General features: G+C 39.7%; 1 protein-coding gene across 5 annotated transcripts in view; it reads left to right on the top strand.

Moving 5' to 3' along the window:
- The first annotated feature begins 9,534 nt into the window (after nucleotides 1-9,534).
- The window catches only part of LOC100674167 (Fc receptor-like protein 2), a 33,083-nt gene continuing 24,814 nt past the window's right edge, over nucleotides 9,535-17,803 (top strand). For 2 of the 5 annotated variants that reach the window (XM_023554132.2, XM_023554133.2), the window contains exons 1-2: nucleotides 9,537-9,821; nucleotides 11,310-11,330. In XM_023554132.2, the coding sequence (XP_023409900.2) occupies nucleotides 9,791-9,821; nucleotides 11,310-11,330 (52 nt within the window). In that variant the 5' untranslated portion in view covers nucleotides 9,537-9,790. Of the gene's footprint in view, nucleotides 9,822-11,309; nucleotides 11,331-17,803 lie in introns of all 5 variants that reach the window. The other 3 variants (XM_023554130.2, XM_023554129.2, XM_023554131.2) reach the window with 3 other exon arrangements.

Genomic DNA, 17,803 nt, shown 5'->3' with positions numbered 1-17,803 from the left:
AATACTATGCTATCTTGAAAGTTAAATTCTGTTGTAAGGTACTCTGACAAACAGAAAACAAAAAAACCCAGTGCCGTCAAGCCAATTCCAACTCATAGGGATCCTATAGGACAGAGTAGAACTACCCCATAGAGTTTCCAAGGAGCACCTGGCAGATTTGAACTGCCAACCCTTTGGTTAGCAGCCATAGGACTTAATCACTACGCCACCAGGGTTTCCTGACAACCAGAAGAGAGAAGAATTACATTCATGATCATTCTTAAATGTTAGTATTACAAGGTTATATTTTAAATGAGCATTTAAATTTCTTTATTATGTCTATTTTGACCTATAGGAATCAAATATTTTGCCCTTTGAATTGCTCCACTCCTTTTTCCACCCCTGTAATTCTTGGAAATCCACTATGAATCTTAACAGAGGCCTGTGTCTACAAGATTCCTAGGCATTTCCCTAACACGTCTTTTTTTTTTTTTTAATTGTGCTTTAAGTGAAAGTTTACAAATCAAGTCAGTCTCTCATACAAAAACTTACGTACACCTTGCTATGTACTCCTAGTTACTCTCCCCCTAATGAGACAGCACGCTCCTCCTCTCCACCCTGTATTCCCCGTGTCCATTCAGCCAGCCTCTGTCCCCCTCCGCCTTCTCATCTCTCCTCCAGGCAGGAGCTGCCCACATAGTCTCGTATGTCTGCTCAGTTATGTAAATTTTAACCATGATGTTAAAATTAGTTTAAGATCTTAGGTATTTTAACCATTTTTCCATTGTATGTGATACACATGGTTTTGTCTAATCTTTCACTTCACTTTTTGTTTACAGTGAATCTTAAAATATGGAACTTTAGTCTTTGTGTAGCTAAATCTCTCAATGTTTTTCTTCTGAGTTTCTGAGTTTCTTGTCTTTCTGTCATCTTCTATCAGAGCGTGTTATAAAAATATCCTCCTATGTTTTCTGATAATGCTTTCTCAGTTTTTTTTTTTTTAATATTCACTCAATGTATTATATATGTATTTTTTTTGGTGAGAGGTAGGAATCTAACTTTTACTGATTTCTGTATTTATGTCTTTATTTTTTGGAATTTTTCAGTTATGGGAAGTAGGGATGTAAATTTATTTTTAAAAACAGACATAAATTGCCCACTATTATTTAGTAACTATAGAAGCCCAGGTGGCACATAGGGTTAATCAACTCAGCTATCTACTGAAAGGTTGACAGTTTAAACTCACCCAGGGGCTCCAAGGAAAAAAGACCTGGCAATCTGCTTCCATAAAGATTACAGCCAAGCAAGCCCTATAGGGAAGTTCTACTCTGTCACATTTGGTCACTATAAGGAAAAATTGATCTGATGGCACCTAACAACAACAACAAAATTTATTAAATAGTCTATTCTTTCCCTTTTTATTTCAATGCTACCTTTATCTCGCTCGAATTAAACATGAGTCTGTTTTTGGACTCTCTGTTTAATACCGCAGATTTTCCTACCACTCTTCCCCTTGCATAGTCCACTGCAACCGCGTTAGCCTCGGCGTTCCTCAGATACTTCAAATACAGTACCATCCCGGGGCATCTGTACTTGCTGTTCCCTATACTTGAATGTTCTTCTTCCTGATAGCCTTGCTCCCTTATTTCCTTCAGCCACATTTTCAATTTAAATGTTTTAAACTGAGTTTCTGTTCCTGGACCATGGAAAAATTTTCTTTTTTTTTTTTTTTAGGACAAACACTATGTTTTATATTTCGTCTGCCATTGCTATATTAGGAACTCAGGGAGGGCCTCAAAGGATGAAATTGGAACACCATGTTATCCAGAAATTGAATTTCTTTGTAAGATCATTTCTCTTCTGTTAAGAAACTTTGCCTTCACACTTTCATTAAACCTCTCCGTGGCATCTTACATCTCGCTGCTTACTTCTTGATCAGTTTTTTCCTTCATAAACTACAATTTTCTAGTTCTTCGTGCTGAGGTCTGTATTAAATTGTCCAAAGCGGGCAAAAGTAGGATTTAAGACTGATAGTTCCGTAGGGTCGCTATGAGTCAAAATTAACTCAACAGCAATGGGTTTGTTTGTTTTGATCCATTATATTCTTCAACAGTTTTAATATTTTATTCCATGGTCTTTTTGTTTTATTATTGCCTTTGACAAGGCTTCTTTCAGTTTAATTGTTGTAGTTTTAGAGTTAATCTGCCTTTTCCTTCTGGTTGCTTTTAAGATTCTCTACTTTTGGTATTAAACGGCTTTATGATAGTGTATCTAAAATTTATTTATTTTGCTAGAAATTAATCCTTTTTAAAACTGAGAATTCATGTCTTTCTTCAAGTTTGGAAAATACTTGGTTATTGCTTCTTTTTTTATTATACCGCCTCATCGTTATTTTAAATCCCTCCTTCAAAAATTCATATAGCAAATTTACTGGACCTTTTCAATCTATTCTGAAATAATCTTTCAAATTTTTCATTTCTTCATTGCCGTTGTTATATTCTGAGTAATTTCCTAATTTCTGTCTTCCAGTTTACGAATTCTCTCTTCTGTTATATTTACTTTGTTGTTTAACATATTTCTACCTTATTTCAGTGACCACATGTTTTCTTTTGAGAGTTAAATTACTAGCAAAATAGTTAAAAGTGTGATCTCCAAAAAGGATTGTCTGGATTTACATCTTGGCACCACCATTTACTAGCTCTGCAATTTTGGTCAGATTAACTAATGTCTTTGTGTTTCCTTAGGTGTAAAATTGCAGTAGCTATTACAACTAGTATAAGTTGTTCTTGTTATTGACCCTATGTACAGCAGAACTAAATACTGCTTGGTTCTGCGCCATCCTCACAATCTTTGCTATGCTTGAACCCATTGTTGCAGCCACTGTGTCAATGCATCTCATTAAGGGTCTTCACCAACACCACAATTCAAAGGTTTCAACTCTTCTTTGGTCTTCTTTATTCCATGTTCACCTTTCACATGCATAGGATATGATTGAAAACACCATGGCTTGGGTCAGGTGCACCTTAGTCTTCAGGGTGACATCTTTGCTTTTCAACACTTTAAGAGGTCCTTTGCAGCAGATTTGCCCAAAGCAATGTGTCTTTTGATTTCTTGACTGCTGCTTCCATGGGTGTTGACTGTGGATCCAGGTAAAATGAAATCCTTGACAACTTCTATCTTTTCTCCATTTATCATGATGTTGTTTATTGGTCCAGTTGTAAGGATCTTTGTTTTCTTTATGTTGAGGTGCAATCCATACTGAAGGCTGTGGTCTTTGATCCTCATTAGTAAGTGCTTCAAGTCCTCTTCACTTTCAGCAAGCAAGGTTATGTCATCTGCATAATGCAGGTTGTTAATGAGTCTTGCTCCAATCCTGATGCCCTGTTCTTCTTCATATAGTCCAGCTTCTTGTATTATTTGCTCAGCACACAGATTGAATAGGTATGGTAAAAGGATACAACCTCGATGCACACCTTTCCTGACTTTAAAACATTCAGTATCCCCTTGTTCTGTCTGAACAACTACTTCTTGATCTATGAACAGGTTCCTCAAGAGCACAATTAAGTGTTCCAGAATTCCCATTCTTCAGAATATTATCCATAATTTTTATGTTCCCCACAGTTGAATGCCTTTGCATTGTCAATAAAACACAGATAAACACCCTTCTGTTTTCAGCCAGGATCCATCTGACATCAGCAATAATATCCCTGGTTCCATGCCTTCTTCTGAATCCCGCCTGAATTTCTGGCAGTTCCCTGTTGATGTACTGCTGCAGCCTCTTTTGAATGATCTTCAGCAAAATTTTGTTTGTATGTGTTATTAATGATATTGTTCTATGATTTCCACATTCAGTTGGATCACCTTTCTCGGGAACTGGCATAAATATGGCCCACGGTATATTCAACATTCTTTGCCAACACAACTCTTCTTTGGTCTTCCTTATTCATTGTCCAACTTTCGCATGCATACAAAGTGGTTGAAAATACCATGGCTTGGGTCAGTTGCACCGTAGTCCTCAAAGTGACGTCCTTGCTTTTTGAACACTTTAAAGAGGTCTTTTGCAGCAGATTTGTTCAATGCAATGTCTCTTGATTTCTTGACTGCTTCTTCCATGGGTGTTGGTTGTGGATTCAAGTAAAATGAAATCCTTGGCAACTTTAATCTTTCCTCCATTTATCATAATGTTGCTTATTGGTCCAGTTGTGAGGGCTGTTGTTTTGTTTAAGTTGAGGTGCAATACTGAAGGCTGTAGTCTTTGATCTTCATCAGTAAGTGCTTCAAGTTCTCTTCACTTTCAGCAAGAAAGTTGTGTCAGGTGCACATTGGAAGTTGTTAATGAGTCTTCCACCAATCCTGATGCCATGTTCTTCTTCATATAGTTCATATTGTCTGATTATTTCCTCAGTATACAGATTGAATAAATATGATGAAAAGATACAACCCTGATGCACACACTTCCCGTCTTTAAACTACGCAATATCCCATTGTTCTGTTTGAAAGGCTGCCTCTTAGTCTATGTACAAGTTCCTCAAGAGCACAATTAAGTGTTCTGGAATTCTAATTCTTCATAATATTATTCATACTTTGTTATGATCCACACAGTTGAATGCCTTAGCATAATCAATAATATACAGGTAAACATCTTTCTTGTACTCGCTACTTTCAGCCACTGTCCATCTAACATCAACAATGATATCCCTCCTTCCATGTCCTCTCCTGAATCGGGCTTGAAATTGTAGCAGTTCCCTGTTAAGGTACTGTTGCAACCACTTTTGAATGATCTTCAGCAAATTTTACCTGTGTGTGTGATATTAATGACATTGTTTGACAATTCCCACATTCTGTTAGATGACCTTTCTGTGGAATGTACACAAATATGAATCTCTTCCATTTGGTTGGCCAGGAAGTTGTCTTCCAAATTTCTTAACATAGATGAATGAGCACCTCCAGCACTGCATCTGTTTGGTGAAACATCTCAATTTATATTCTCTCAATTTGGAGCCTTGTTTTTCACTCTTCCCTTCAGCGCAGCTTGGATTTCATCCTTTAATACCATCAGTTCTTGATCACATGCTACCTCCTAAATGGTTGAATGCTGATCAACTCTTTTTGTTACAGTGGCTTTGTGTATTCCTTCTATCTCCTTCTGATGCTTCCTGCATTGTTCAGTATTTTCCCTGTAGAATCCTTCAATACAGCAACCCAAGGCTTGAATTTTTTCTTCAGTTCTTTCAGCTTGAGAAATGCTGAGCATGTTACTCCCATTTGATTTTCTATCTCCAGGTCTTTACCCATTTTATTAAAACACTTTACTTTGTCTTCTCAAGCAGCCCTTTGAAATCTTCTGTTCAGCCTTTTACTTCATCATTGTTTCCTTTCGCTTTAGGCACTCTATGTTCAAGAACAAGTTTCAGAGTGTCTTCTGACACTCGTTTTGTTTTTACTTTCTTTCCTGTCTTTTTAAGGACGCTTTGCTTTCTTCATTTATGGTGTCCTTGATGTCATTCTACAACTCATCATCCCTGATCTTATCTGGCCAATCTTTGGACATTATATCTTGTGATGCTCCTCTTTGAAGTCTTGTGTCTGCCATTCTAAAGTCTGTGGATCCCTGAGAAGCTGTAGTTGGCCCCTGGTTCCTTACTTTGCTCTTGCTGGTCAGTAGTCCTGGAGTTCCTCCCTTCTCCTCTTATTTGTTTGATGAAAACCTACCCATCTCTCAGGATTCCATTCTTCTGGAAGTCTTTCCTCCCCTTTCTCACTCAGCGCTGTACCAATTTTATATGCTGTACAGAGTCCCACCACAGCACACACCACATGAGTGTGTTTGTTTTTTCATGTTAGTCTCCTGATGCTAGACAGTAATTCCCAAAAGGGTAGGAGCCATATTTTTTCATGCATGCGTATTGAGTTCCATGTATTGTACCCCCAAAATGAAGGGCATTGAATAAAACTGTATTGAATGCATGAATCCTTAAATGAATGTTTCTCCTGCCTAGAATCAGACCTAGGTGAATAGGGAGGGTGTTGTTAGCAGAGGATGTCAGAAGAATAAGCAAACAACCTCAGAGAAAATCAAAACTGAAAGCCGAAAGTATAATCTCTGTGTATGGTTCCTGGCTTTCTTCTGCCACAACACAACTGATGATCATTTGCTATGAGGCCATCTACACAAAGCTGCTGTAAGTGACTATATTAAGGATCAGCAGTCAATAACCCCACCATCCACAGTTCTCCTTGGTCATACTTCCTGCCTGGGAAGTAATAACTCATCTACCTGCTGGAAAACTCACACACTCACAATTAAATTTCAGATTGTCTTTGGACTTTGGTGTGCCCTCCCCACCTGCCATCATTGGGGAGCCCAGGCCACCTACCAGGCCTTTTCACAAGAGAGAGGCTTTCTACCTGCTGCAGGTGCTTCTCCAATGTCTTTCTAGAATCTCACTATGGATTTCCGTGCCTCTGCCTCTCCTCAGACTTCAAGGCTGGTTCTTCCTTCACTTGGTATCACAGGAATAGCAGGAGTTTATCAGACTTTATACTGCTACTGAAGGAATGAGTACTCTTCATGAAGAAGAAAAATTTGGCTCTGTAAACTCCAGTCCCCTAGAGCAGACCTTATCTGAGACTGCTACCCGCTTATGCCATTCTCTGACTCCCTGGAGCAAATACATAGATATGTCTTTTAGATCCTGGATCTCTGGGACATCTCCATCTTTGGATCTCCCAGAGAGATAACGGATGAGAGCCTTCAGGCATTCTTACATATTCTGAGTTCCCTGTCATGCTATTTGACTATGGAGAGACCCAGTGGATTTCTAGCAAATAATGAGTTGCATTGTAGAGAATCTTTTGGGCAGAGGGGTCTTATCTACCTAAACAACACCTGGAAAGTGTCTATGAAGACAACATACAGATTTCTATGGGCTAATTCTGCTTCACGAGGTCTAGAACAAACAGTATCACCTGTACATTAATGGCAAAAGTATATATTTATAGCCTTGAACATGAAATTCTGAGGTCAAGCCCCATTCAACAAAGACATATGTCATTCAAGGTAATTGTGGTAACTGTTAAGATAACAACTATGCTACTACAACAGGGATAATATGACTGTGACTACTTCTACAGACATTTATGCAGCAATTACAATGATACGCAATTTATATCCACTGAAAAAGAATTCTTAGACTTGGTGGCCTTGGAACCCTAAACTTGATCAAAATTCCTAATCTCTGGCTGTGGTCCCTAGTTTGCATACAAGTTTAGGTAGGCTTCAAGGCTATGTTTATCTACATGTAATTAATTGTCCACCATCTGTCAGATACAGAGCAGCGCCTAGGTGGATCATATCAACCATCTTAGAGGACTTATAGCCATCATTGTAGCCCAGGCCCCTCAGTACAACAGATTTGGTCTTCAACAACTTTCTATTATTTTCTATCTGCAGCACCCACTTTCACCTCAACCATGAGTTCCGCTCCACACCATTTGGTAACGCCTTAGGGAATACTAAATTTAAACTGAAGTGGTTATATTTCCGTTGATCAGAATCAATGAAAAGTCATGGGTATTTTGAAAAATCTTCTTAGATGACTGTGAAAAACTTGCACCCACCACCAACTCCTCTACCACCTTTTCCATGCCCTCCTCTCTATCTTTTTCCTTAATTCCCTTCCTTCTACCAGAATCCTATGCCTTCTTGGGTGGCTAGGATGAGGAAGAATTACAGGTCATCTAGAAGCCCTTCTTGAGTTCCTGGGTGGTGCAAATGCTTAACACACTCAGCTGCTAGCCAAAAAGTTGGAGGTACAAGTCCATCCATTCAAATACATCTTGGAAGAAAGGCCTAGCAATTTGCTTCTGAAAGTCCAGCCATTGAAAACCCTACGGAATACAGTTCTACTCTGACGCACATGGTGTCACCATGAGTCAGGATCAACTCCGTGGAGACTGGTTAGAAACCCTCCCAGTGGGCAAGGATTCGACAAGAAGCTCGGTGACTATTTCTCGTTCCAGGGAGAGAATAGGTCGTTCTTCTAAATGCATACAAAAGTGAGAGTAGCATTGCTTGCTTCTCTTTGAGGTGAAAGAGGCCATACAGCCCAGAACTTTTTTTTTTTAAATGAATCTTTAATTTAAAAATACATAAATAACATATGTTTATTATAAGAATATTAGAAAACACTGAAAAGCAGAATGAGAGAAATGAAAACCACTTTAACTCCATGTTTCGTATATAATTACACTCACACTTTATTGGAGCCCTGGTGGCGGAGGGGTTAAACAGCTCAGTTGCTAACCAAAAGGTCGGCAGTTCAAATTCACGAGCTGCTCCTTGGAAACACAATGGGGCAGTTCTACTCTGTTCTACAGGGTCGCTATGAGTTGGGACCGACTTGACGGCACCTAACAGCAGCATCTTATCATCCCAAACACTTTTTATTGGGGATAGCGGGCTCCTAATTTGAGACAAACTGCATTCTGTGTTCACTTTCCCCTTGACAATATATCATAAACATCTTTTCTCGCCATGAAATATTCTTCTGTAGAAGCATTTTAATAGCTGCTTGTTATTCCACGGTTTGACAGTGGATTTATGTTTTAATCTTCCTTTGGCATTTTAGTATTTTGTTTTTTCACTATTATAAGAAATGCTTTGATGAATATCCCAAAGTAGAGTGACATTTATAGTGAGTGATAATGTTAAGTATTCACCTGAACAGATGGCATTGACTCTATGATTATTTCCCTATCAGTCAGTCACCAAGCTATAAGCGCTTATGCTTTTGTGGTTTAAAGTGTCATGCTGCATAAGACCTGGACAGCCTGATTCTGAGTACATTTTTAGACACAGTAAAAAGTGTGAAAGGTACAAGCTGTGTAAGGTGGAAACCCGTTAGTGAACGAAAACAAATATTTTCCACTAAAACAAGCTATAGACATGTGGTGAAATTGCACCCCGTCAAAGGTGGAAAACTTGTGAGACCTGGAAAAACAAGGCAGTCCATCAATTTCTGGTTCTCACAGGTTTCACCATACAACATTAATAGGGATCACATCTAATCAGGACGAGGGTCCCAGCAGGGACTAGCATGATGCGTGATTTCTACCCACCAAAAAAACTGACGAGTGTGGCTATTTTAGGACCAGCCTGGGGTACAAAAAACAAAGTGAATTAGAAACATGGAAGGGGACATGTTTTCAGTGATATAGAGCAAGTATTTTGAATTTTAGTAAGATCCTATTCTAGACAGAAATTGACTAAGAAAATTTCAGGTAAGAAATTTGAGCCATTGGGATAATGATTCTGGTATCTTAAGGAACATTGAGAAGCAATACATCATATTAATATACCATAGCGCTAAAGAGCCAGGCTGTGGGACTGGGCTTCCTGGAATCCTAGCTCTGCTACTGCTACCGCATTGATCTTGGTCAGCTTACTCACCTCAGTTGTATAAAGGAGATCACAACAGTACCAAATTCAGAAGCTGACAGGGACTTTAAACAACTTTGTGAAGAGAAGGCACTTAGAACTGTGTCTGACTCTTTAAGAGCCCTATATAGTCATAATCAGCACCCTTGGTGGCAAGATGTGAAATTTCTCTGCCAATAAGAGAGGATCATCTTTAACTCTCTTAGTGCCTATAGAACAGACAATAGAGATAACACTTTGCTGGTCTCTTCTACTTCCTTTTTTTGCTAATTACGTAAAACCTATTCTGAAAAGCAGGCTCCATTCCCTGCTCAAAGGCTCCAGTTGGTGGCTGTAAGAATATCTCTTCTCAAGTAGCTGCACCAGGTCCTCATGTTGCTGTGGTCATTGCTGGTCATCTTTGGTGAGTGTGATTATTTGATTTGGAACTGAGGTGGCCAACGGGATGAGGTGTCCACCTCCTGAGTGGTCTGGGGTTTAACCAGAGCCCAGGGACAAGTAGGAATGCTCAGGTCTTTGCTTCCAGCCCAAATTTCAGAGGCAGATGCAAAGCAGTGGGGGATGGCCGGATCAGGGGTCTGAGGAAAATCAAATCGAAACACATCCCAATCCTTAATTTTCAAGGTGGGCCACTTTACTACTTTTTAGTCATACATTTCTTTTTGAACTCTAAGATCTTATAGAGTAATGTGATGTTCTCATTATAAAATTTTCATAGTTTTTACACTTAATACTTCCCTTCCCCACCATGAAAAAAACAATGAGTCCAACAGTAACCTACAAGATCTGAGTTCAGGAGATTCATTGCAAAGCTGTACTAATGTTCCTCTATTTATTTGCGGGCTATGAAGGAGATGGAAAACCTGGTGGTGTAGTGGTTAAGAGCTATGGCTGCTAACCAAAAGGTTGGCAGTTTGAATCCACCAGGTGCTCCTTGGAAATTCTATGGGCAGTTCTACTCTGTCTTATACGGTTGCTGTGTGTTGGAATTGGCTCGATGGCAGTGGGTTTTTTGGTTTTATGACTGAGAAGAGAGCTGCTGCTGGGAGAAAAAAAGATTCCTTTCTGTATATTTGGCAGGAAGAAATAAATATTTGTTAACTGAGTCAAAGAACTCTAACATAAAATATAATGCAAGGAAAGGAATCAATTTAAAGTGGGTTCAACTCTCCAACTATCCCAATGCTCATTTTCTGATGAACCTTCTGTGACCACGTTATCAAGTGTTTACTCCTTTGAAAAGCATGGGTGTGAGGACAGAAGAAGAGAATGAAATGAAGGAGAGAATCACGAAATATCCAACATCATGGGACTTGTTCCTGGCAATCTCTTTGGTCAAAGACTGGGCTTGTAACTTGCCTTGTAATTATAAAATGAAATGAGGGTTAGTTGTAAGTTTGAGGAAGGTTGAATTGTTGGTGATAATGGAGTAAAAAATCCCATTGCCCTTGAGTTGATTCTGATCATAGCAACCCTATAGGACAGAGTAGAAATACCCCCATAGGGTTTCCAAGGAGCATCGAGTGGATTTGAACATTTTGGTTATCAGTCAAGCTCTTAACCACTGAACCACCAGGGCTCAAATAATGGAGTAACAACAACAACAAAAGAAACCTGTTGCCGTTGAGTCAATTCCAACACATGGCGATCCTATAGGATAGAGTAGAACTGCCCCATAGAGTTTCCAAGGAGTAGCTGGTGGATTTGAACTGCTAACCTCTTTTTGGTTAACAACCATAGCTTCCTGTAGCTTGCCGTAGCTCTTAACCACTGTGTAGGGGAATAGAAAAGAAGAGAAAGATGGAAAGAATTTTTGAGAAATTTATCAGAATAATACAAATTTCAAAATTATGAGCTCTGTGCTAACCTGTGACTTTTGACCTCTTCACAGCTCCAGTCAGTGAACAGTCAGGTGAGTCCCACTTGTCTTTGTTCTTGGTCTCTGGTATATCAGTCACCTGGCCACCATAGGGTCCTGTACAGTAGGTTCTAGAAGGACTCACAGAGATGTGCAAATGTCACTGTTTCCATGGGCTGACTCGTTCTGAGGTCACGAAATCTCCACTCTGGTCATGCTTGCCTGGGTAAGCAGATCCTCTGTGCCCCTCCTTGTTAAAAGCCTTAACTGCAGGGAGGGAAGTAACATCTGAAAAAGGACATGCAGACTGGACAGAAAGCTAATTTGGGGAGAATTGTTTTCCCGGCCAGTAGGACTATAACCTTTCAATATTGTCTGGTCATATGTCCTCACAGTTATGAAAACTTGGTGCACAGTCAGAACAAACGTGTGGCATTGTCGTTTCTCTAGATCGTCAGCAAACATTTTCTATAAAAGACGAAATAGTAAATATGTTAGGGTTTGCTAGTTTCTGTTGTAACCACTCAATTACTCAACTTTGTTGTTGAGACAGGAAAGCTGCTATAGAGCATATGTAAATGAACGGCTGTGTTCCAAGGGCACTTTACTTACAAAAACAGACAACTGACCAACTGGTGGGCCAGAGTTTGACAATCCCAGCTCTAGACCCATTATTTAGTTCCAAAATTTTTATTCCTATGCTACTTTTCTAAAGTTGTGTGGTTAAAACTAATTTATCTCATTCTTCCTGACTTAAAGCTGTACTCAACCAAGAAAATAAAGAGGGAAATATTTCACTCTACGTACAGAATTTCCACATAAGACTAAATCTAAAGAAAGGGAGACTTGTTTTGTTGTCTATCCAGTGCTAACTGCTAAGTGGGAAGGAGCTCTTTGGCCTATAAGGAACTGTACAGAAATAAGAAGATGCCTGTCTCACCCTTAATGGACCAAGAATGTCCAGGGACACCTACAGAGGTCCTGGCCTGGAGCTTGTTCTAGAGCAAGTCTCATCTCTTGTGTTTATTCTGGTTCATGTGAGACCTCTGAGTCTACCCTGTGATACTCATCAGTGCACCTTCTGTCAGGGCAGAAATTAGAGGAAACCTTAGTCAATGCTTGGAAACCCTGGTGGTGTAGTGGTTAAGTGCTACAGCAGTTCAAATCCACCAGGCACTCCTTGGAAACTCTATGGGGCAGTTCTACTCTGTCCTGTAGGATGAGTAGGAATTGACTCCATGGCAGTGGTTTTGGTTTTTTGGTTTCAGTCAAAGCTCAGGTGGTTTCTGACCACAAATAGAATCCATGCTATTGCTCAGTCTCAGTGTGATATTGTTACCAATTGCCAATCTGACACAAAGGGTCCTTCTCTTTTCCTGAGTAAGAATACACACGAAAGACGAACTTTATCTTCAGCAAGCTTTATTTTGCTTGAGTCAAGCAAAAGGAGTCAGTGGGGATCTAAACCTCTCCAAAAGACTGACTGGAAAAGGGAAGCAAGGCTGGGTCTTATATGGGTTCGGTGGAGACAATAGAGTAACCAATATTTAGTGGGCTTCTTTCAAGGGGTGGGTACTTCTCAGAACAGCTGTGCATGTTAAATAGGTTGCACGACATCTGGAATCCAAGATGGAACCCACAGATATTCAAGATGGAGTCCTCTCAGCAGCCCTTGGCATCACGTATTATGGGATATAACGCAACCGCACTGACCTTTGGCACTCCATCACCATCTTCAGAGGGCTAAGGAAGGTTAAACAGCAGTCACACTTTGTTCTTCTATGCATGCAGGAGCCTGTAAAGGGGGAAGGGACTAGAAAAAAACACTAAGAAGGATATAGGAATTCACGGGTTGTTTCAGCCCCATCTCACATTGACAGGTTGTGGTTCTTGTTTACCCAGCTTCTAGATGGTAATCTTTTAGCAGCTCCTTTGTTCTGCCAGCACAGTTAACCTTATCTATATCAATAGCAGGCGCACACAGTCTCTGCAGTGGCTCACCGGTGACTAATCAGAGAACAGGCAACAGGCACTTTATTCTCTTTTCTCTCCCTGCGCAAGAGCTTCTCAGAAAGCTGAAAGGCTCCTCAGGACTTTGAGATCTTTCCCTTCAAAAAAGAATAAAACCTTTGCCTTCGAGTCAATTCTGACTTCTAGCCACCCTGTAGGACAGGGTAAAACTGCCCCAGAGGATTTCCAAGGAGTGGTGGTAGACTCAAACTGCCAAGCTTTTAGTTAGCAGTTGTAGCTCTTAACCACTGTGCCACCAGGGTTTCCAGAAAAGAATAAAAGGGAGCCTTACTCAGCATGATGTAGTAAAAAAAAAAAAAAAAAGAACAGTTGCCGTTGAGTTGGCTCCAACTCCCGGGGACTCTGTGTATCTGAGTAGAACTGGATTCCATAGAGTTTTCTGAGGCTGATTTTTTGGAAGTAGATCATTAGGCCTATTTTTCTGAGACACCTCTGGGTGGACTTCAACCTCCGACTTTCGGTTGGTAAGTAAGCACCACCCAGGGACTCAGGAGTAGCTATACAGGCTGAAAGACTAGATTTAAATCATGCCTTTGCCATATACCAGCTGTGTAGCCTGAGCAGTCAGGTGGCCTCTCTGAACCTCAGTCTCATCTCCAGTGGAAAGTCTCGTATGCAGAGGATTCCACTCCAGTGTAACAGCTGGTAATATCTTTCTCTCCCCACCCTTTCCCTCAGGCCAGTCTTCTCTCCTGTGTCTCCTCCTAGCCCCACCCACGCATTGCCCTCACCCTGGCTGACCTTCCACTGCACGCAAACGCCTGAGAAACATGGTTTGCCTTCTACTCTTGTTGCTGTTCCGTTAAAAACATTATTCGTGGGAAAAAAAATTTCATACCTGTGTATCTTGCCCTGAATTTAATCTTTGTGGTCCTGCTTATATGCCCCACCCCAGAGGTTGTTGTAGGGTAAAAAAATCACAAAATTTAGTAAAGCAGAAAGGAAATTTTATCGGGCATATATTCAAAAAGGCAAGAGTGGGAAGCAGACAAGCATGCTGCCAGAGCCGTGTCTGCCTGAGTCTGAGGAAATATTACAGAACAGACAAAAGTGGGAAAATGGACTAGCATGCTGCCCAAGTTTGAGGAATGTGACAGAGTCATCAGTATATGTTAATATTACAAATGGGTAAAACTATTGAAAGCTTCAACTTTTTCCAGATTGTCTAGAAATTGCTAAATCTCTGTAATCCTACTTTTTTTAAAAAAATTTATTTATTGCACTTTAGGTGAAAGTTTACAAATCAAGTCAGTCTCTCATACAAAAAGCCATACACACCCCACCCTGCACTCCCAGCTGCTCTCCCCTTAATGAGACAGCACATTCCTCCTCTCCACCCTGTATTCCCCATGTCCATTCAACCAGCTCCTGTCCCCCTCTTCCTTCTCATCTCGCCACCAGACAGGAGTCGCCCACAAAGCCTCATGTGGCTACTTGAGTCACAAAGTTCACTCCTGACCAGCATCATTGTCTATTTTATAGTCCAGGCCAATCCCCAATCCCTGTCTGTAGAGTTGGTTTCGGGAATTGTTCCAATCTTGGGCCATCAAGGGTCTGGGGACCATAACCATCAGGGTCCCTCTGGTCTCAGTCAGACCACTAAGCCTGGTTTTTTTTACTAGAATTACTGATTCATCGTTGCTCTCAATTGTTGCATAGTATTACATTGTGTGAATATACCATAATTTTTTTATCCATTCATCTACTGATGGGCACCTAGGTTGTTTTAATCTTTTTGTTGTTATAAACAGTGCTGCAATGAACATCGGTGTGCATATATCTATTCATGTGAGGGTTCTCATTTCTCTAGGATATATTCGAAAGAGTGGAATTGCTGGATCTTACGGTATTTCTGTTTCTAGCTTTTTAAGGAAGCGCCAAATCGATTTCCGAAGTGTTGTACCATTTTACATCCCCACCAGCAGTGTGTAAGTGTTCCAGTCTCTCCACAACCTCTCCAACATTTATTATTTTGTGTTTTTTGGATTAATGCTAACCTTGTTGGGGTGAGATGGAATCTCATTGTAGTTTTGATTTGCATTTCTCTAATGGCTAATGATTGTGAGCATTTCCTCATGTATCTATCTCTTAGCTCCCTGAATGTCTTCTTTACTGAAGTGCCTGTTCAAATCCTTTGCCCGTCTTTTAACTGGGTTATTTGTCTTTTTGTTGTTGAGTTTTTGCCGTATCATATAGATTTTCGAGATCAGACACTGACCGGAAATGTCATAGCTAAAAACTTTTTCCCAATCTGTAGGTAATCTTTTTGCTCTTTTGGTGAAGTCTTTGGATGAGCATAGGTGTTTGAATTTTAGGAGCTCCCAGTTATCTAATTTCTCTTCTGGTGTTTGTATATTTTTAATAATGTTTTTTGTACAGTTTATACCATATATTAGGGCTCGTAGCATTGCCCCTATTTTTTCTTCCATGATCTTTATCATTTTGGATTTTATATTTAGGTCTTTGATCCATTTTGAGTTAGTTTTTGTGCATGGTGTGAGGTATGGGTCTTGTTTCATTTTTTTGCAGCTAGATATCCAGTTATGCCAGCACCATTTGTTGAGACTGTCTTTTCCACATTTAACTGACTTTGGGCCTTTGTCAAATATCAGCTGCTCATATGTGGATGGACTAATGTCTGGATTCTCAATTCTGTTCCATTGGTCTATGTGTCTGTTGTTGTACCAGTACCAGGCTCTTTTGACTACTGTGGTGGTATGATAGGTTCTAAAATCGAGTAGTGGGAAGCCTCTGTCTTTGTTCTTCTTTTTCAGTAATGCTTTACTTATCTAGGGCCTTTTTCCCTTCTGTATGAAGTTGGTGATTTGTTTCTCCATCTCATTAAAAAATGTCACTGGTATTTGGATCGGGATTGCGTTGTATCTGTAGATCACTTTGGGCAGAATAAACATTTTTACAATGTTGAGTCTTCCTGTCCACGAGCAAGGTATGTTTTTCCACTTATGTAGGTCTCCTTTGGTTTCTTGCAGTAGTGTCTTATAGTTTTCTTTGTATAGGTCTTTTACGTCTCTAGTTAGATTTATTTCTAAGTATTTTATCTTCTTAAGGGCTATTGTAAATGGTATTGACTTGGTGATTTCCTGTTCAACGTTCTCTTTGTTGGTGTGGAGGAATTCAACTGATTTATGTATATTTACCTTGTAGCCTGATACTCTGCTAAACTCTTCTATAAGTTTCAGTAGTTTTCTTGAGGATTCCTTAGGGTTTTCTGTGTATAAGATCATGTCATCTGCAAACAGAGACACTTTTACTTTTTCTTTGCAAATTTGTCCATTTCCTCTAGGTTTTCGAATTTGTTAGAGCATAATTTTTCATAGTACTCTGTTACGATTCTTTTAATTTCAGTTGGACCACTTGTGATATCGCCCATCTCATTTCTTATTCGGGTTATTTGCTTTGTCTCTGGATTTGGATGCCTTTTATTTCTTTATCTAGCCTAATAACTCTGGCTAGGACCTCCAGCACAATGTTGAATAAGAGTGGTGACAAAGGGCATCCTTGTCTGGTTCCTGTTCTCAAGGGGAATGCTTTTAGTCTCTCTCCATTTAGGATGATGTTGGCTGTTGGCTTTGTATAAATGCTCTTTATAGTGTTCAGACATTTTCCTTCTATTCCCATTTTGCTAAGAGTTTTTATAATGAATGGCTGTTGAACTTTGTCAGATGCCTCTTCTGCATCAATTGATAAGATCATGTGGTTCTTGTCTTTTATTTATGTGATGGATTACTTTGATTGTTTTTCTAATGTTGAACTATCTCTGCATAACTATCTCTGAATCCCACTTGTTTGTGGTGAATTATTTGTTTGATATGTTGTTGAATTCTATTGGCTAGATTTGTGTTGAGGATTTTTGTGTCTAAGTTCATGAGGGATGTTGGTCTGTAATTTTCTTTTCTTGTGGAGTCTTTACCTGGTTTTGGTATCAGGGTTATGCTGGCTTCATAGAATGAGTTTGGGAGTATTCCATCCTTTTCTATGCTCTGAAATACCTTTAGCAGTAGTGGTGCTAAATCTTCTCTGAAAGCTTGGAAGAATTCTCCAGTGAAGCTGTCAGGGCCAGGGGTTTTCTTTGTTGGGAGATTTTGAATTACTTTTTCAATCTCTTCCTTTGTTAGGGGTTTATTTAGTTGTTCTACCTCTGGGTCGACGGCATTGGGTGGGTTTTACCTCTGTGTTAGTTTAGATAGGCAGTGTGTTTCTAGAAATTTGTCCATTTCCTCTAGGTTTTCGAATTTGTTAGAGCATAATTTTTCATAGTACTCTGTTACGATTCTTTTAATTTCAGTTGGACCACTTGTGATATCGCCCATCTCATTTCTTATTGGGGTTATTTGCTTTGTCTCTTGTTTTCCTTTTGTTGTCTGGCCAATGGCTTATCAATTTTGTTAACCTTTTCAAAGAACCAGCTTTTCATTTATCAACTCTTTCAGTTGTTTTTCTGTTCTCTGTTTCATTTAATTCTGCTCTAGTTTTTA

This window comes from Loxodonta africana, chromosome 3 (genome assembly GCF_030014295.1).
Source record: "Loxodonta africana isolate mLoxAfr1 chromosome 3, mLoxAfr1.hap2, whole genome shotgun sequence".
NCBI lineage: Eukaryota > Metazoa > Chordata > Mammalia > Proboscidea > Elephantidae > Loxodonta > Loxodonta africana.
Note: the sequence above shows the minus strand (reverse complement) of the source record. Positions and strands in the feature narration are given on the sequence as shown.